General features: G+C 43.1%; 1 protein-coding gene across 5 annotated transcripts in view; it reads left to right on the top strand.

Moving 5' to 3' along the window:
• Window positions 1-21,692, top strand: part of LOC146174904 (uncharacterized) — a 94,866-nt gene that overhangs the window by 55,311 nt on the left and 17,863 nt on the right. For 3 of the 5 annotated variants that reach the window (XM_084583264.1, XM_084583263.1, XM_084583260.1), the window contains one exon: window positions 1,792-1,867. In XM_084583264.1, coding sequence (XP_084439390.1) covers window positions 1,792-1,867 — 76 coding nt within the window. Of the gene's footprint in view, window positions 1-1,791; window positions 1,868-8,286; window positions 8,404-14,534; window positions 14,776-21,692 lie in introns of those variants that run through there. The other 2 variants (XM_084583261.1, XM_084583262.1) reach the window with 2 other exon arrangements.

Here is a 21,692-nt window from a genome sequence, read left to right as displayed (position 1 = left end):
GATGACCCGAAAAATCATACCAGGAGTGTTTCTCTCTTTTCATCCCAGCAGGGGTGTGCGCATTTTTTTTCAAGACGAAACGCAAGAAGCCAACTCACTGCCTTGTAATAGTGCGCGTTACAGACGACTAGGTTGTCAAAACTTTCACAGCCATTCCCTCGAAGCTTACGTCGCTTCACTGCATTTATACCCTAGAGACCAAAACAAAATGAACAACAAACTTGCTCTGAAATCTTCATCGTTTTTGGTGAACAACGTAATGCACGTACGGCTCTCTCTTTCGGATGATTAAACGCAAGCTGACCACCCTGGTCATGTGCTAAATGTTGCTTAAGCGCTGAACGCAAGATGCCACCGGAGTGATTTAGAACGAGGAGACTCGCATGCGAGCGCCTTTACGTTTTTGAGATAGATGACGCTTATCGAAACACTTGATTTGGAAAGTGCATTCCCACATTTAATTGAGGCTTGAAGCGAGCGCCTGGACATTTTGGAACGATTACGTGGTAAATTAGTCACTGCCTCTAATATTTATGTTTCTGTGATCATGCGTTCACCCAGTATTGAGTCAGCGACTAAACTCTGCTCAGGCCCTCTGATTGGTTTCAAAAGACCGTGCCAAGTTTACCAAAAACTGTCATATTGAGGAATGCGACGGAATAAAGTTTGGGATGTATTTAGGTGCTGAGAGTCAAATTTACTCCGCTCATCGTTCCTTTTTTTAAATTTATTCTTTTCAATTCGTAATCAAATTTGTATGTTTTACATCGTCGGGCTCTTTTCAGCGCACTCACAGATAATGAATGTTATGTATATCTTCCTTCAAATTCAAATTCGAAATTATGTACCGGCTCCTCGCCGAGTCCGCCCCCTCGTTCGATACATTTTAGATGTATTAATGTATCTTCTTCATTTCATTTGCTTGTTACCAATGGCTCTTCGGTGCTTATGTTTTTATTGAACCATAAGTAACAAAGTCTCGGTGCTACTAAGATTCAAGTGATGCTTTATGATAGTCTCACATATACCCTTTTTGCACATAACCGGATGTTATAAATACTATGTGCGAGAAAAATATTGGTACCAAGGATACGCATTGCGCGTCCGCATGTCTTGAAGAAGGCCTTGGATGGAGCCCCGAAAATTTATTCTATTGAATGCCGTATTTTGAGATACATTTTTGCAGATTATTGTTGTGGTAACTGCGACGATAGTGCTTTCCGATTTAATAAATTGTAATAGTTACTGCTGAAGGCCACACAGAAATCCCAGTATACCATTATTTGGGGTTCGTGGAGTGGCCAAAACATGAATTTTCGAGCTACCGTATGGCTTGTATGACGACATGTACCTAATTTTGGTGAACAAAATATGTCTCAGTGAGTGCTTTTTCATCCACCCCTAGAGTCATTCCCAGCTTTTTATTATTGGAAAATATACCTTTCCAACAGTGTCATATAAGACTAATAGCATACATTCAGGTACTATCCCTGCTCTTATTATCTTACAATTCATGCATTCAAACCATAAATTATTAGCGTAGTCGGTTACTCCCCTTGCTGCTTTTTATAGGTTTCTGGCCAACGCAATAAGCCTACAAATTTCAAAATATTGGACGACGATACTTTGCATTTGTGTATGAAGCTTTCTTCATGCATCTCACGGATAAAATCTTTCAGTCGCAGACTCCAGATATCGGCTGTTTCAGCACTCACTGCAAGTAAACCTATGAACTGAGAGTATTTTGAGCGATAGTAAATTGTATATTTAACAACTACCTCACGTTTGCAGACATTTTACAACGGAAACAAGCCAGGAGTCGCCGGTTTTTGCATCAATGGAGAATGCGAACGTAACGATGACATAGGTAAGCGTGATATTCTGCCTAATGTATGTGTGCGTGTATATATATATATATATATATATATATATATATATATATATATATATATATATATATATATATATATATATATATATAGCATAAGTAAATAGACGTACTTGGTTGCTAGAGGTTACATACAAGTGAAAAATCGCTTCATACTGTTTCCAAGTTTATTTGTAGTCGACGTTTGGGCAGGAGCCCTGCCTTTCTCAAGACTGAGGTTACATGATTCTTGTTCGTTTTCTTATAGCGTTGGCAAGGGGTGATACAAACAGAATATGGGCACATACAGGTGAATCAGCTGGACACGCACAACACACACATACACACACAGGTGCGGCGAGCAGGCTAGGCCCAAAGGGTCATCAACCCAAGGCACCGGCCGCCGGGAGTCATCTGTATACAATACACAATACAGGCAGCCGCGCAACAACCTTGAAAAAAAAAAGAAAGAAAGAAGAAGAAGAAGAAGAAGAAAAAAGGAGGGAGAACGTGTTTGCTGCAGATGGTGAGAAAATTATTTTTCTTGTTCTCACTAAAAGATGGGAGCGCCCAGCGTGATGAAAGAACCAGGTGGACATTGCTGGTTAGAAGAACCTGACAGCGGCGAGTAAAGTTCGAGCAACTCGCGACGAGAGATGAACCTCAAAGAAAGAATAAGAAGAAAAAAAAATTAATATGTGGGACAGTAGAATGGTGAAATACTTTGAGGTTTTCGCTAAAAGATGTGAGCGCCCAGCTTGAAGAAGTTTTTTACAAGAAGTGGGATGTGGAGGGTATCAAAGAAGCGGAAAAAAAAATGGGGAAGAAGGGGAAGGAAAAAAAAACGAGGAAAAACTGTAAAGGGATAATGATTGATATATGTGCATAGCATTAAACTTGCAAGGCTCGTAAGGACGACATTGCCCCAATGTTTTCATTTATCCCAGTATTAATTGTCCTAAACTTGTAAATAAAGTATGACTCTCGCTGCTCCCGCTCCCGTGTATTATTGAATCCCCCCTGAAGAACTGTTAGTTTGACTGAGTCGAATGAGTGCTGTTTCTGGTTGATATGTTTTGAAAAAAGGAAGGTTGGGCAAAGAGCGGACATCAGCTCGGTGATTATGAAACCGCATTCGTAGAGGGATAGCTGTCTGGAATATGTGCGCGTGAAAGATATGCTAGGATGGACAGATTAGGTTACTAATTTATGTGATTATCGAAGTAAAAATAAAAAAAGACATAAATTACAATCCCCAATGATTTACTTGGCCTCGCCGACTGCTGGCTTTTTTCTTCATGTATTATAACGAGCACCCTGATTTCCCTTTCATTTATCTATTTCTTTTAATGGATCACATAAAATGTTGATTTACCTTTCCCTTTTTGTTAAAATTATTGTTTGAAAGAGATTAATATAATGCAGCAGTGATAGGAGCAAGAAAGACTGATGCGAACAAAACAACTAATAAGGCTGTTTATAGACTTGAACCGGCTTATAGAGCCACCAGTTCCAAGACAATACGAAGAAAAGAAAGAACAAACATGTCATCCAACTGTTACATGAATAATGTGTTGCTCCAGACTTTCCCTGTAATGTTTAACCGTTTCATGGGCATTTGGAACAACCCTTTTCCTCTCAAGTGCATGGTCGGAATGGTAATACACTTTAAAAATTTGAAATGGTCTGAGCTTCTGCCATCAATCTTGTGTTGGTGTCACAGCATTTAACAAACAAAGAATACGACCTGCTACGCGACCTAGAATCAGAGTGATAAGGCCGTATGCCGGCGGCCGTTAAAAACAACAAATACTGTTTTGAAGGTTTCGCGGCATTACTCCCCCCTTAATAAAAAAAAAACATCGCCTCGATGTTCCAAAACAAAGCAACTTAAACATAAACACTCCGAAGTTTAAACACCACAGATTCTTTAACGCACGTAATATGGCCTCAGTCGTACAGCATGTACAATTTCTGGGCGTGCGCGTTGCCGTTGTGATGCTGACGTTTCGTCGGGAATGACCTCATAGTCCAGTGGTAAGACGCGGCGAATGATTTTGTACGGCCGAAAGTATCGACGCAACAACTTTTCACTAAGTCCGCGACGGCGAATTGGTGTCGAAACCCACACTTGTTCTCCTGGATTGCACCTGCGTAGCGCCTTCGTAAGTGTTTCGTCGGTTGTTGGTGCGCTGTTGGTATTTGATACGCAGCCGTGCGAGTCGTCGGGCTTCCTCTGCACGTTGCAAGTAGGCGGCGACGTCAAGGTTGTCATCGCATTGCACGTGGGCCTTGGTGTCCGATCTCGGCTCCGTCGTTTCTTCAGGTCATGGCCGGGACATACCGTTGTTACTTTGCTGGGCGGCGGTGTCGGCTTGCACTCTAGTCGTGTTGTCGCCGATTTCATCGTGTGGAGCGGCGATGAAATGGTTGCGTCGTTGTTAGTTGTCGTCGGCGGCGGAGGATCTTCTTTTCGCTGTTGAGCAACCTTACCTCCAAAGGTTGCTGCCTTTAGTTTCCCCTACGGGGGCTAGGAGACCGTCCTTGCACGTAACCGCGGCCAGGCGACGCAAATCGGGCATTGTACGGTGATGGGGAGCGTGACAGACGCTTTGGCGACGAGTGCTCTCCGCTACGCAGGAGGTCATTGATTTCCTGTGGTCGCTCGCCAGGACGGGGTCTTGGATCGACAGCGAAACCATGGAGGCCGATCCGCCTGTACAGGCAGTGACGGCGGATGTGTCCTGCCTCACCACAATGGAATCAGAGCGGTCGGCCGTTAGATGTCCTCCAGGCGTCGCATCCCCTGGGGCCCGGAGATCGTTGGTAGACCTGAGGGGCGGTGGCCAAGGGGCGGCCCTCGGAAGCAGGACGGCAGCGACGAGGGCTTGGCAGGTCGCGTCGGCTTGGGAGGTCCCGTCGGGGTGCAGGACGACATAATGCAGCTGCATAGTCATCGCTACTGATTCATGCTATGGAGCCGTCGGAGTTGTACCCTTAGGAACGCCCAGCGCACGCTGAACTTCTTCACGGACGACGTCCGCGAGCGTCGCCACTTGGGGTTGTTGCGATGATGGTAGCATTCGGCGGAGCTCCTCTCGCACGATCTCCTGGATGAGGTCACGAATGTTCTCTCCGCTTGCAGATGCGTTGGGGTAGTGGGTTGAGCAGTCCGGCTGAAGTGGTCGCTCGTAGTGGCGCATCCGGGTGGCCAACGTCTTCTCGATAGTAGACGCCTTCGTTTCAAATTCCGCCACGGTTGTTGGCGGATTTCAGACAAGACTTGCAAAAAGCGATTCTTTGACGCCACGCATTAAAAATTTTACTCTCTCACCTTCGGTCATGTTAGGGTCGGTGCGGCGAAAGAGGCGCTTCATCTCCTCAACGTATGCCAGGACAGGCTCGTCAGTAAGTTGAAGTCTTGACTGAAGGAGGGCGTGAGCTCTTTCCTTTCGGACAGAACCTATAAAGGCCATCAAGAACTGTGCTCCGAATATCCCCCAATCCCTAAAAGAAGGCTCCCGATTTTCAAACCAAACTCGGCCATGCCCTTGAACAAAATAGACCTGCCTGAGGTTCGCAGCGTCGTTCCAACCGTTGAATTCTGCCACACGGTCGAAAAGGTCCATCCAGTCTCCAGCCTCTTCATCCGGTCATCCGTGGAAGCAGGGGGGCTCACCGGGTTGAACAAAAACAACCGCTGCTGTAGTAGGCTGGGCGATTGTCAGCGTCGATGCTTTCCGACATCGAATGGGGTCAGGCAGCAGACCGCGTTCGGTTTGTAGGCCATGAAGTCGGCGGCTGGCTCGGTGACCTGTAGGCTGGTCTTCAAAGGCGACAGGAACACGACTTGGGTCTTCGCTTAAAGGATCAAAGGCAGTCCTCCACAAGATGTCACGTAGTGGTGACGAGGTCGACGACACAAATGAAGGGTCGATGATTGCACTAAAGAAACTCTTTATTGGGCTGACTTGCGCCCGCAAAAGAACTAAGCAACTCGGCGGCGGCGATAGCAACAAACGTGCTGGTCGATCGTCGAACAAAGAATGCCCGTCGCACTCGTCAACGCTCAATTTAAAGGCTGCTCAGAACAATCTAGATAACGTTGCAAACAGCTACCAGCAGAGGCTGAAACATTGTAGAAAGATACACGAGTGCCCGGAATCTTCGGGATATATCTCGGTGCATCTTGCGCTACAACAAAACTGATAAAGGTGTGACTCGCGACATCGAGCATTGACAAACAAAGAATACGGAACTGCTACGCGATCCAGAATCAGAGCGATAAGGCTGTATGACGGGGGCCGTTAAAAAACAACAAATACTGTTTTGAAGGTGTCACGGCAATATGTTTGAGACTGCAAGTTTCAGGATTAGTGAACCGACTGTGATATAAGCCAGGGTCTTTAGGTTTATGGATGCCATCCTTGCAGTTCTGAATAATGTCAGAGGGTGCTTTGAGACATAAATGTGTGACATATAAGAGACAAGGTTGACGACTGAACATGTTGTTAATGGTTCCTATTTCACCAGCCAGAGAACGAGAAACAGGAAAGAAGAGGGCAGCACAAGGCTGAACTAGCAACTGAATGTTTATTGAACAGAAGGAAACAACGAGTACTCCTTCCGAAACGTTCAGCCTTGTCCTGTCCTCTTCTTTCCTGTGTCTCGTCCTTTGGCTGGTTAAATATGAACATAAGAGACACTTTGAGAAATAAGAGGGTGTTTCGAGACATGTTTACTCTCTACCTTCAAAAGGCAAAAGTAATCATTCAGTGCCCACAGTGCCCACATTTCCACATTGTCTGGTTTTGTGCATGCATTTCAGCCATAAATATTTATGCTGAGCCTAAGAGCTAAGGGGCAACAAGCCTGTTCTTGTGCATTTCTCGTCACATTCGAAATTAGTAAATACACCGTTAGTAAGTTCTTGTTTCATGAGCAGTCTTGAAAAATCATGCGCACACCAACAGGAAGATGGATTTCAGAGCCAAATGGGCCGTTTTAAAAGGAGCCAGGTAAACAGCGAAACTTTTAAATGTGTAGCAGAGAGTGTTCTGCTATCAGGAAGCAACTCAAAGCAAATAAGTGTCAAGTGAAGGTGTCTATGATACCGTCTTTACAAGCTGGGCAGAACGAGAGAAAGAAAATGGCCACACAGTAAAAAAAGCTCTAAACAGGGGTTGAGGAGAAGCCTCAGTTCGCAAGACGAAGCAACGTTTTGACAAGAGGACTTGTATTCGTCTGGATGCAGATGAAGACAAGTCTTCTTATCGAAATGTTGGCTCGAATTGCGAACTGAGGCTCTCCCTCAAACCTTGTTCACTGCTTACATATTGTGTCTACATACTGTATCACACCACCTAAAAAAGAATGGAAAGAAAGCATGAACTGATGCTGTCCAGAAAAGATATTCCTGAGACAATTATAGAACCCGTCTGTGTATCCATACAGTGCCCGTGTCAGCTAACCTGCAAAAAAATGTTTGTTCCCTTGTCATGTGGAAATATCTATATCAGCCAGAGGAAGGTGTCTAAACACTAGGCTGCAAGAGACTAGAAGGATCTGAAAGAAGTCAACTTCGTGGGCTCAGACAAACTTGCAGCATGTGTAAGATCTGCACACTTGCCCTTGAAAGAACGGCTGTTCTGTACAAGTGCTATGACACCCCCACAAGAGTAATAGAAAAACCTCAGGCCTTTTCAAATTTTCTTGATAATCAAGTCAGCACACCGCCCGAGCACCTGAGGAGAACAGTTGTTTTAAACACCAGTGAGCAGGATATGTTAGACTGGGATGAAGGGGCTGTTATTCATCTTGGGCGCCGGCAGAAGGGTGCAAAAGGGGCATTCTTTAGGAAGCTTCACCGCACGGTCGTAACTTAATTTTTCGCGCAGTGAAGTATCTACAAGATGTGACGGGGCCATTTGCGAAGAGGCTATAACCGCGGCGTACTGCGAAAAGCGTCATGCACTGACGATCCTGGTAAGCATAGGTTGTAATCAGTGGGGCTCTTATATGCATTGATGCGATATTCTTCCCAAGTGTAAAGGTATAATGTAAAGCAAATTGTCTGAATGTATTTTATCCCAGTGAAATCGGAACCGAAACTACATGAACTTTGTGTTTTTCATTTCTTCAATGCCGTTGTTGAAGTGCTGGGCCCCGTCACTTTATTCAATGCCTCGTATTTACCATTGATCGCTGTGCCGGATGTTACGAACTTCAATGTTTGTTCGAACCGCTTATTAAATTATGAACCGTAATGAAGATGTGCTGTGTTCAGCCTGCGAGCACAACTGTAGTAGGACGTTCGCTCGTGTAGTGCTCTCGTAATGCGATATTGCACGTAAAGGGCCATTTCTAGTTTTACTAACTTCTCAGTGTGTGTGCTTCATTGTGCTGTGCTCTGGCTAAAGGATAGGAGCCCTGTGCCCAGTTTGAAAGGATAGGAAGGAGGAGGCCTGGACAGTTCTATTTAATGCGTCTGCAAGTTGCATCTGCCAGATATGCAGCAGTATTTTTGCTGAACCTGGATAAAGGCGAACTGCTGTCTGCATGACTACGCACTTGTCTATAGTGGTAAGCAATGTTTACAATCTCAATTTAAAGTACTTGTGCAGATTGCGAAGTAAGACAAGTTAGAGAGTCAACTTATTGTATCGTACGGCTGATGTGTCTTTACAGCCTCTAGATACTGTTGTAGGCGCTTCATTTCAACTGCCGTAGAGGGGTCAAGTGAGCTGTGGGTTAAAGTCTCGGCGATTTGATGCGAGAATGCGTCGTGCAGAAAGGCTGCAGCATTAGTATAGACCCCGTCGTTTTGTATTAAAAAAATGCTACCGTGTGTGTGCAATGCTTTTTGTGACTTCACCTTCAGCAAGAGGCAGATTTGTTTTTTAAATTGAAATGCTTGAAGTTATGCAGTACTTTGCTCAAGTCTGTTTCTTGTTCTACGCATTTCGGCACGTGCTAGTTCCGTTATTCTTGTATATTCGTTCGTATGGGTACATGTACACCTGTTCTAGCTTCAATTTATAGTTGGTGATCAAGATAACTTTAGTACTTTGTAGACATAGGTACTCAGAGAACTTTAAATGCATGCACGTTATTAGCAGTCTTATTTGACTGCTGGATCCTTCCAAGCTAGGATTGCGATCCTGTTGCTATTACAAAGAAAGGTACATTTCTCTGCGTCTGGATTTATGTTTTTCATCGCATGAGCACTTCTTTTATGCTCATCTTGTGTCCGGTTGCCTGGACTGTAGGTTCTGACAATTTGATTGCGCCGGCTTGGTTACCGATTTTGTGCTTACTGTGGTTTTGGACAGGCATTGAGAGATTTTGCTCAGCATGATGATCATGCTGCCAAAACTAAGACAAGTCGCCATTGTCGAAATGCTGACTCGGCTTGCGAACTCAGGCTCCCCTACAACCGTTGCTTAAAGCTCTTTCATGCGGTAGACATCTCATTTCTTTTGTTCTACCTTTGTTTTTATGGGTCGCATAAAATGTTGAGTTACCTTTCTCTTTTTCTTAAAATGTTTTCTTGATACAGAATAATACAGTGCAGTAGTGATAGAGGCCAGGAAGACTGATGCGAACAAAACATCTAACGATGCTGTTTGTAGACTTAAACAAGCTTATAGAGCCACCAGTTCGAAGACAATACAAAGAGAAGAAACAGGAAACACGTATTGCAAATGTTTTATGATTATTTGTTTCCCCCAATCCTTCCCTGTAATAAATGAACAGGTTCATAGACATTTAGGAATAACCCTTTTCCACTAAATACATAGACGGCATGGTAATACACTTGAAACTTTTGACATCGCCTGAGCTTCTGCCATCAGTCTTATGTTGGTGTCACAACATTAGTGCAGAACAGCTGTTTTTTAAACGGCTGGTGTTCAGTTCTTACACTTGCAGCAGTGTTTGCTTACCTCACCTGAGTTTCGATCGGCATCTGAGGTTTCTTGAGTAATAGATATTCGGTTCTTCGAAACCTCACTTCTCAAAGGTGGAGTTCATGTATGTTGATAGCAACTCTGAAAAATCTCTATCTTTGTTCATACAGTGTGAACGTCTTATTTTCTCTCAGCGAAGTGGAACTTGTATTAGTTCATGTGTCGCGCCACTGCTGAGTCATATATATGCCTCTCCGATACTGCAAGTTTCAGGATCAGTGCACCGAGTGCGATGTGTGCCATGGTCGTTAGGGTTATTGAGGCCGTCCTTGCAGTTCTGAATGATATCAAAGGTTGTTTTGAGACATCAGTGCCCCACGTTGTAACCGTGTTCACTTCTGCATTCAAACGTTAAAAGTAACTATCCAGTGCAAAGCTGATGGCCACATTAGGTTTCTGGGTTTGTGCTTGCATTTCGGTCCCAAACATGTATGCTGAGCCTAGGAGCTAAGGGGCAAGAAGCCAGTTCTTGTGCATGGCTCGGCACATTGAAAATTAGTAAAGAGACCGATAATAAGTTCTTGTTTCATGAGTTGTAATGAAACATCATGCGCACGCAAACAAGAAGATGCGTTTCAGAGCCAACCGCGCCATTTTAAAGAAGCCATGTATCTAGTGAACGTTTTAATTGCTCTAGAATAGAGCTCTCTGCTATCAGAAAGCAACCCAAAGGAAAGCACGGTCAAAGGAAGGTGTCTATGATATTGTATATACAGACTGGGCAGAATGAAAGAAGATGCCTACACAGTAAAAAAAAATAACTGAACAGTGGTTGAGGAGAAGCCTCAGTTTGCAAGCCGAGCCAACGTTTTGACAAGAGGCCTTTTCTTCGTCTGGGTGCAGATGAAGACAAGCCTTCTTGTCGAAATGTTGGCTCGGCTTGCGAACTGAGGCTGTCCTTCCAACCCAATCAGTACTCTTTCTTACTGTGTCTCCATACTGTATCACACAGCCTAAAAAGAATTGGAAAGAAAGCATGAACTAATGTCCAAAAAAGGTAATTTACAACCCGTCTGTGTGGCCAAACGTTTCCCATATCAGCTAAACTGCAAAAAAAGTGTATTTCATTCTCTTGTCATGTGGAAATATCCATACCAGCCAGAGGAAGGTGTCTAAAGACCAGGCTGCAGGAGACTAGAAGGATCTGAAAGAGGTCATCTTGGGTGAGCTCAGCCAAATTTACCGCATGTGTAAGAACTGCACACTTGCCTTTGGAAGAACAGCTGTTCTGTACAAGTGCTGTGATAGCCCCACATGAGTAATAAGCAAAAGCTCAGGCCTTTTCAAATTTCTTTGATAAGTGTGTCAGCACATCATCCTTGCACCTGAGGAGAAGAGTTGTTTCTGAGCACCTGTGGGCGTCCACAGAAGGGTGCAAAAGGGGCGTTTGCCCCCCTCCTCCCCCACACATTTGAACCAAAGCAGCCCCCCTGCCCCAAGAAAGAATTCCTGCTGACACACATGGTATACCTCTGTCGCACAGGCAATCTCACTGTCCATTGAGTGAATGGCGATTGACATTTTCCTTGGTCATTGAGATGCACCACTTAAACACAGCGAATTTTAGTGGTCATAGCGTAGTGAGCGTGTTATCCGACAAATCGAGCCGTGGGTAACAACATTTAGTAAAATTATGAAGTGAAACAGTATAAAACAAGGCGGATATCCCACTAAGTGCTTTATTTAAATTAACGTTAATTCAAAGAAGGGTAGGTAAATACCTCACAGCACCGCATAACCCTTATGCACTGCAGACGAGCAATGCCGGAACGACGACGAAAAATTTGCATTTGCCTCATCCGTTTTGTGCCAGGATGCTGACTCAGCTCGGTGGTTGTCTTCGCTGCATTTGCATTTGGTACCGTTGAAGGCACATATGGGGCTCTTCTTGGTCTTAGCTGTCGCAAAGCATGTTAAAAGGCGAACATGAGCGAAATGTTGCAGTGTGCCACGCTCCATATACGAAAATCGTCACTTTACACGTGAACACCGTACATTATTTAGAGCGATTGTTTTGACTCCCGAAAAACTAGCTGACGAAGTGTTTATTCTAGTGTCAATAAATGATTCCAGAAAACATTTTGATTTTTAATAATTTTGTCATTTGTTTTTCATCTTAGGGTTAGTGCGGGGCTGCTCTAACAGTTCCTTGGCATTCGAGTGGTTATTCTTGAAACTCGAGTTAATACTGATTGCGTTCAAGCGTCATTGAAAACCGCCGTGTGGAAGTGGCCGATCCCCATTGAGTTCAATCTTCATCAATTCAATGGGCATGGAAACTGCACGTATGACAGCGGTATTAGTGAGCGCCTGTGTTTGCATCTGTCTTTCTTGTCCCTGCTGCTACTGTGCTGTATTCTTCTTTATCAAGAACCAATATGCTAGGCAGTACATACTATTGATTGATGCTGTTGAAATAGCTTCAGCCCTCTATACTTTCTTTTATCTGGAGGCCAAATTATGGTAATAAGTTTCACTATATGTGGCCATATAGACGTTAAATTTAACGAAAGTGTCAAATATGTGCATGCGTGAGGTTGCATTGTGTGGTGTTGTTTCAACAAAACACATTGAATCTATTGTACATAGGTGTCACCTTGTGCCCTTAAACAGTTTAAAGCTGCGATGTGGGGCCTGTCATTCAGCTCACAGGTAGATCTATGAAAGAGTGGACAAGTGAGATAACTTTTAAGTATTGTTCCCGTTTTCAATTATTAAAAAATACTGTTTTTCTTCTTTATGCCACCGTAATACCAAATCAGACTTGCCATGATTATAGCAAAACACAGTGGTTGCTTTTATACTTAAACTTCAGTTCGAAGTGAACAGGCTTGGGCATTCACAATAATTTGAAGCTGTTTTTGACAGCGTTTCATGAGGCTTAATGTTGCTTTCTTTTTGAGAAAAGCTTTCTTCGTTACCCATTTTGTAGTAACTGTGGGTGCCGACATATCGCCTGTGATCAATAGTATACCAGTTAAGTTGGTTTTCAATTATGCAGAGCAAAGCGAATCGCAGATAAAAGGAACTCTCCATTTTATTCTTTTCATTTCTCTAACTTTTTTGCGGGCAAGAACTAAGCATAAGAAACGTTCCGCTGTGGTTTTCTGTCAGCAGTTCAGTAAGAGGAAGCCGCTTACCTGCAATTATGAATCACTTTGCAAACTCAAAAGATGCGTCTGAACTTTTTTCCTTTGGAAACTTAACCGCTGGCTCACCACACATTTTGCTTTTCTAACTAGAAATCGCTACCTGGATTTATTTTTTGAAATATTTATACATAGTACATGTGTTTCTGCAAAACATTGTTATTCCTCTTGTTAACGTACCCTTCAATGATAACATTGGCTGTAAGACTGCTATTTATGGACTTCCGATGCATAGCAGCAAGGCCTAATACATTTGTAATTTGACCCCCTTGATGCTCTTAAGGCTTATAAAAGTGTGAACAAAGACGTGCGAAGCCAGAAAACAAAGAAGATCACAGAGTTGAAACTGAGGTTTATCAATTTACTCATGAATAGTATGCGAAGGAGAATGGTTTTGTATGCATGCAAAACATCTGAAAAGAGAATCACTTACTGCCACGTCCAGATATAAGGGTAAACGAATTAATGTTCATTATCTTTCACACCAGAAGCAGCCTTGATTACAGCTCCAGTGGCAGATTTTAGAGATGGTAGACATATCCTGGGACTGCGAATGACTTACATATTCAGTTAGCGTTTCCTTGCTACTCTTTTTATTTTCTTGGTCAGTAGATGCATAACTGCACACCATTCATTCTTCTCCGATTTATGGCATATGTTTCATGAGACCCACTTTCTTGTGCACAGGAAGTTTTCAACACATATTTAGCAATTATCTTTTCTGTCAATACACAAAGGCCTGCAATTTTGGGGAATTATGAATGTGCCTCTACCTTTATTATTGCTCATGGTGGCTTCAAAGGGCTTGCGGCTAAATAATTAAAGGAAAAAGGTTGGGTCAAAGCCCTTTTTAGAAGTTTTTTCACTAGTGCAAATTGCTTCCTTATAGACGAATACAGCAAATGGTATTTTAGGCGACTGCTGAAACTGCTCTGTTCATCGAAAAGCCGTCAGCGTGCAGTAGTGGTCGGTGTAGTACGTCAGAAATTATCGGGCGTTGCGTAAAAAACCATATCATGGCAATTTGTGGTCCTAGTAAATTGATTACATTTTGTTTTGTCGTTGATAACAAGGTAATGAAATCATTCTAAATAATTGCTGAATTAAGTTGAAAATAAAGAGAGTTCAGAGGTGTCAAAATTTATGGAATGAGAAGCTATGCTTGATGGTGCTATTAATAAAATTTAGTAATTGACAAAAGAAATCATTGAATAAATGAAAAATGCTTTCAAAGTCATCATCGTCACAGAATAGAAAGAAAATGTTTGGTTATGTAAGTATTGCTGTAGAAATAAAAAATTTTAAAATAAAAATTTACAAAACATTAAAAAGCAAAACAAAAAAAGACGCGTGTGTGTGATATACTATAACATCATGTCCTGAATGACTAATTTTAGCATGGTCCTGACCACCTGTTATCTACGATGCCTAATATCTTGTGCTGTGTCTAAGGATAAATGTATAACTAATTGTTTAAAATGTGACTAAATAGCAGCTCTTTATAAACGTATTCTACTTTGAGGCAAGATGCAGTCATCCTTTTGGATGCAGGTTCTGCTTTGAAGCCTCGCCTAGCTGCAGCTGGTTAGCACCCTTAACCTCACCGCCACTTATCTCGGTATGGCTGCTTTGCTGCTCCCAGTGGCCATCGACAAAGCATCTGAAGGTGGAATGCATTCCCTGCAACCAGATTCACCGCTTGGAGTCTGCCCCACCTACACAAGCTAGCGCTCTTCTGGGACTAATGGGGTATGCCCCTACAATGAATGTGGCCATGCAGTAGACTTCTTTAACATAGGTTTGTTACCTACCTTGCTCCAGTTGCGTTCAGATTAGTAATCCAATTTGTGGCTTTAATGTCTTGTGTCTATGGCCATTCTGATGTTACCACAGATTTTCCCGACTCTCATGCCTTTATTGCGTTGGTGGACATGCCGTATGTCTCTTGGTTGAGCTGTCATGGGACAGCCAACTGAAACCATGAACTCGAAAGACAGCTCCCTTAAGTCCATCTAAAAACCTTTATTTGCAGCTACGTTTCATACAGAATGATCCTAGCTTAACGATTCCTAATATATCTTCCACAGATTTGAAAATATGGTTTTTCTTTTAGCCCATCCATTCTTTCTAGAAGCTCGATACTACTGCAAAAAAGGCAAGGACAACGAGACACATGTTGCACATGCAAAGCACAGATTTCAATTATATTTTTCTTAGGAAGCAGCTACTTTACTGGAGCACACAAGTCACAAATATGGCAAAAGATGATCTCCTGGTTCATTAAAATTGGCAGCCTGTTGCTGGGTGCAAAAAACCTGGATACAATCTGTTTGAGATAAGATACCCCAAATTAAGGAGCGGCAGCATTATTTAAAAATTCAGGAACTACCCAAAAAGCCGGTGACAGTAAAATATGGAATGGCCATTCTAGCAGAATTGCTATCAGAAAGTGCGAAAAAAAAATTATTCAAAAGTGGCAACAAGAAAATTGCCTTCAGCTGGCTAAAAAGTGTCCCAGCAAGATAAATTGAAAAGTAGCTTACGCTGAAGCTGTGTCAAGCAAAACAAACGTTAAAAAGGTCAATGCAAACGCATATTTACTTAGGTATTTATTCTGCGTGCCCTCAGTAATTGAGCGGTTGGAACGCGGAGCGACTTCAGTAAGGTCAAGTGTGGCTCTCTCAGGTCTTCGCTCAGAAGTATAGCTGAAGCAGTGCTGAATTTCTCACGACATTTCGTTATATGATCTCAACTAGTTCTTGCTAAAGCTTTTTTTTCCATGTGGCAGAATTTTAGCCTCTGTATAGGGGGTATTCACTGACGCGCTATGCGCGGTGCATTGTGGGTAATTGAGGCACGGTCGCCCATTTTTGTGTCCACACAAAGAACAGGGCGAACGTACGTATCAGGTGCTGTCGTGCGGTTCTACAAGCAGCGGCATCCGCAGTTGTATGTTGTGTATTGAGCTATCATAGACTGTAATAGACGCGTGCACAGTGTAAACAACGGAAGTTGAAGAGCTGCGCGAACGACCTCGGCATTTTAGGGTCAGGAAGTACACACGAACAACACTCGAACGAGATACCTCACCGAGATGCGACGTCTCGTATGGCTGGCACGGGGCTCAACCACACAAGTATCATGGAATATGAGAAATGTATGTCAAAATGGGCTGGACTGGAATCTTCCGGGTGTGCCCTAGCAGCCAGCTCTTGTCACTATCCATGCACGACTATCCTTCACGCACTCGGAAGATACCTTCCCGGTACAAGAGCAGCGCTGTATCGCTTCCAGTCATGCGCATGCATGCAGCGCGCCGCCAACACCTCCTCGTCGTGTTTTGCTGCAAAAAAATATTTTCTAGAGGGCTCGCTAAACTTTGTGTTCGTCGTACTTGCCTCATTCAATCAGAAGAAGTCGGATGTTCGCATCGTCTGTGTCGGCTGCTAATCAAAGCAGACCGCATGCAGATTCGCGAAGGAACGTAGGCGGGCAGAGTTGTTTTGCAGAAGGTTTGAAGAACTTTACAAACTTATTTATCTCTAATAACAAATCAAGTTTAGCTTGGCTAAAACTGCGCAGTATTTCAAGAGTTTTGTTGCGAAAAGTTATTTCGAGCCCGCAAGGCAACGAGTTGGCGCCCCCGGTGTCATCGCTGTGGCCTGTAGCAGCGGTTTTTTTTTTGCTTCCTTACCGCCACAGATGATGCAAACATCCGACTTCCTCTGATCGCTTGAGGCAAGTACACCACGCAAGTTTTGTATAAAATATACTGACTACCAAACGCCATTTCTATGCAGAATATCAGCTACAAACACTCAGCGGTTTAGTTGGTATAAACGCTGGATGGCACGCACGTAATTGCACAAAGAGCGAGTTCGTCTGCTACAACCGCGGCTCTTAACCCAGCCGCTTGTAACGTAGTTCCATTTTTCGAGTGGTCAGTAGGTTGCGATTGGTTTCTTGTGACGAAGCTCGTCCGTAGGGCAAGGAATTAATGAATGGCGCACATATCTATGCGTGGGCACAGGCCGACGCTTACCGTGCAGTTGCGCATATCGACTGCACACGGGTCGGTACAAGAGTTTTGTTTCGTACAGGTGTCTGTCCGCATCGCGCACACTTTGCCGATAAATCAAACAGTCACTCATAATACCGATTGAGTTTTTATAACAATGGTGCTGTCATGAGAAGCAAACGGACGCGCACGAACAGCTAAGCTAACCGCCGCCCCGTACTAGTACTACTAGTCAGAACAGGACGCAAATATGGCGTCAACTGCTTGCTGACGTCAACTGTGACGTCACCTGAATACCCATTATAGAAGGTGCTGTCTTTCAATGTTTTTATTCTTTCGCGTGCATGCAGTCTGCTGTCAAATTTACCTTCTCATTTGTCGAATGTATATGCAGCCACAGGTAAGAACAAGTTTGTGCACAAAATTGGCAGAGCATTCAATGTACAGTTCCTAATTTCCTTTTCACATCTCTCACTTCTTGTGTACGAGGGTAGGAATTCTAAACAGCTGATTAGATGTGGAAAAAAGACACCATCTGTGGCTCATCTTTATGTTGTCGGAAATGTAATACAGATAAATACTAGTTTCGTGCAGCGTCTTACAGATGCATTGTTTGGACCCTCCTTGTTGGTTTCTTATACCTTCTGCTGTAGACACACTGACATTGCAGAAGATGTGTTTTCTTGAAAGACCAGGATAAACTTTTTTTCAGCAGATATTTATTCTGGTTTTGAAATTGTCATTCATATGTAGAAAGGTTTTGGTCAGCATTGTGGAAAGAAAATTGGCAACTGTTCTACATTTTATCTTGTTTTATTGGAAGCTGTCATACACATGGCTTTTTTGTTCACATTCCTTGAATAAGCTTTGAAGGCCAGCTTGAACTTCTCGAGGAAGCAGGTTACGCTCCAACGTCATCTGCAGTGGCAACATGTCTTCTCTAAAAGATAAAAGAAACCAACCTGATCTTAGCCTTGCAGTCTGAAGACAGTGCGTGAAATAAATCTTTATCTGCATCAAATATCCCGTAATATGAAGATGCACAATAGATATAATGTCAAGGTGCTTTCGTCAACTACTAAACTGCTGGTAATCTGTCCCATTTTGACAAAGAAACGAGATATATGTGAACAGAAAAATGGTAGGTTGAAATACATCAATAAATTTGTGCACAGTATTTTTTGAGCTACGGTTGTATACACATTGTACAAATAGGCAAGTGCATCAGCGGCAGGCTGTATGAACATGACTAGGCAATAAAAATATGAGCTGGCACTTCCTAAAAAAGAAAAAAAACCTCTGTACAAAGCCTAGAATTCTGGCTGGTGCCAAAGCTAACCTTGACCACAAATGATCGAAGCTTTTGATATAATGAATTCTTAGGATAAATGTGTTTTGTCTGAAACAAATTAGCCTCCTCAGATGAGCACGTGTGACTGCTGTCATTGCTGTACTATATGCTTTTACAGCGGCTTATGCCTTGCTTTGTATACTGCATGCCAACTAGGTTGCCAACTGCCAAGAAAAGGTTGCATGCCAACTAGGGGCATGAAATCTGCCGAGCCTGTTCTTGCCTCACAGTCAAACGTTTTCTAGATAAGTTTGAATGCGAAGGCTTAAGAGGCCACAATACAATGCTGTTCAATATTTCCACACCCATGCCAATGTTGTGACCACAAAGTACTTTGGGAGCTGCAAGCAAATTATTTGGGAAATAACAATAGCAGATTTTCCGAGTGCAACATCTGTTGGCCTCGGTCAACAGCGGTAGGTAGTGTTAACGAACAGTCCTTCAGGAATAAAATGCCACTTTTAGTATATATGTGCCCCAATTATTCATTTAGTGTGATGCAACGAGGACTTGATTATCTACCAAAAATTTGTTACAGAATACTAATTCGTTACCTGCTGTTCAAAAACATTCACAAGTTTCCCACCTTAATTTTTCATTGCGGATTGATATTCTTTACATTTATTTCGCAAAACCTGTTAGCCATGTTCTTGATTGACTTTAGCTAAGCTTTGATATGTGCTTTGGTCAGGCATTATCATGGATTCATTTCTCTTATTGTCTGCTAATAATACACTCCTTGTGTAGAGAATGACATACTCCCTACTATATGTATTGGTGCAATATCCAAATATGCCTTCAAGCCATATTGATATAGAGGGTTTAAACGGTCACATAGTGAGGACTCTTTCATATTTACCTAGTGAGTTATATGTGCTAGTTTTTATTGCCCTGGATATCATAGCACTGTTTTTACAATGCATTTATGGAATCATGAAACCAACAATAGCATTTTTTCTGCTCTTTTCTAGCCTGGCAATGTGGAAGAGTACAAGACGTACACAACAGACATCTATTGCATGCCGTCTTTAGTAATAAATACGTTTGTTATTTCACAATTTCACCATGTTATTCCTCATTTGCATGCTCTTGGATATGCCATGTGATACTTATCCTGTACACGCATCTTTTGGAAGGACAGGTGCTTCCTCTTAGTTGCTGGAGGTTACATAATGTGTATGTATATTCAGTTCAGTCGTTCAGTCGTGTCCGACTCTTCGTGACCCTATGGACCATGTCACGCCACGCTTTCCGGTCTCTCACTATCTTCCTAACATCACATAACTTCATCTGCAGTGCCTCGAGGATGCCATCTAACCATCGCGTTCGCTGCCTACCCCTTCTCCGGCGACCCTCAACTTTTCCCAACATCAAATCTTTCTCCAGCGACTCCTCTCTTCTCATCAAATGACCAAAGTAGCTGAGCTTTAACTTTAGAATTTGACCCTCCAATGAGCAGTCAGGGTTTATGGTTGACAATATCGACTGATTTGATCTTCTGGCAGTCCAAGGAACTCTCAAGAGTCTTCGCCAGCACCACAATTCAAACGTGTCAATTCTTCGGCGGTCAGCCTTTTTCACAATGCATGTGTATTGCATCTGTAATAAAGTGATTTGAGCTGTGCCAGAAACGGCCTGCATTTTAACATCTGCACTGCATCTTGGGCCATTGGTGGGTTACGTCATTTACTGATGACATGTTGCCACAATACTTGATCATATGATGAAGCTTTTGGCAGAATGTATTGAGGTCCTTTCGTATACCTATCGATAAAATCTCCTACATACTAATTATAATACCGTGTATTTGTGGCTACAAAGCATGAATAAATTATGTGACTCACTGGTGGCCAACTATGTAGTGAGCATGTTAATACTCGGGTCATTCCTGCTTCAGCTCAAATGACTGTTACGGAGGTAATACACATACACATTATGTAATCTTCATTAACCAGAAAACCGAAGCATCTGTCTGCAGAAAAACAGTTTCTCTATTGCATGCTGTACAAAGCATTTCAGTACCAAGCATACAGAAATCGTCATACGAAACAAAATTGAAGCATCGGTCTTCGGAGAAACAATTTCGTTCCGTGAGCCCTACACGAAACCTCTCATTACCAACCACACAGGAATTGTCGTATGTTCTTGACATATGGTTCGTAATTCGCATACGAAAATTTTTTCGGCAACGCATTACCGGCTGGTTTTTACGTAAATTAGATCCTTTTTTACAGTGCACAAAGTGTGATGATTTAGTGTGAATCCCTCTTGTAACCAGTGTGTCGCGTGATCAGACACCTCCTAAAATATTTTAATTGCGCCAAACTATTCGCTCTAAAAGCAGAATTAATTACGCATGTGGTGACCTGTATTTAAAATTTTGCGCCTTGTTTTCATGAACTTCGTACACGCATCATGTCATGTTTGCAGCGAATATTATAGGTTACTGAAATGTTTGCACGCTGTCACGAGGCCCTGATGTAATCACTACAGCAACATATAGAGCTTTGTCCCTTACGTCCAAGTCCACAGAAACCGGTTCTTCTAAACGGCACCCGTCTACTGAATAGTAAAATTTCATACGTCTGGTAACCACGCACTGTGCTGGCTCGACACTTTGAAAGCCCCTCTGTTCGCCTTGCGCGATGGTGCATGCGTCTTCAAGAATTTGACATCACGGTGATGTCCAAATCTGGCTGCAAGAATTCCGATGTAGACAACTCATTCCGAGCCTCCATCGGTGCTTGCACAAACGAAAACGACGATGACGCCTTCTTGGGATCGGTAAGCGCCAACATGTTCGCACAAGAGCAAGGTTCGGACACTGTATTGCGAAATCTGGTCGATTACCTAGAACGAAATATTGCGTCGCCTTCTGCTGTGTCCAGGCGTTAGGTCTCATTCTTCGCGTAAGACAATGACTTAATTGTGAAGAACTTTCCATCCAACAGGATAGCACACCATCTTGTTTTATCTGCAAACCTCAGAAATTAAATTCTACAGGCGCTTCACAATGAGCCAACGGCAGGACTTCTCGGCTTTTGCACGCACGTTTCACCGAATTCGGAATACGCATTATTGGCCACGGTTAGCTTGCCGACGTCTTCTCGTACGTCAAAACGTGCCGCGAGTTCCAGCGACACAAGGCATTCCAGACGACGCCTGCCGCGATACTGATCCCGATACCACCTTCTACCACGCCCTTTCAACAAATCGGGATGGAGCTCTTCGGACCCTTCCTAACTACATCGACGGGAAACAAGTTGATCAATGTGGCCACTGACTACATGACGATCTACGTTGAAGCAAAAGACATGCTGAACGGTTCAGCAGCGCAAGT

The sequence above is a fragment of the Amblyomma maculatum genome, chromosome 11, assembly GCF_055883805.1.
Source record: "Amblyomma maculatum isolate TAMU_Amacu chromosome 11, ASM5588380v1, whole genome shotgun sequence".
In the NCBI taxonomy this organism is placed as follows: Eukaryota; Metazoa; Arthropoda; class Arachnida; order Ixodida; family Ixodidae; genus Amblyomma; species Amblyomma maculatum.
This window is presented reverse-complemented; position numbering and strand designations above follow the sequence as displayed.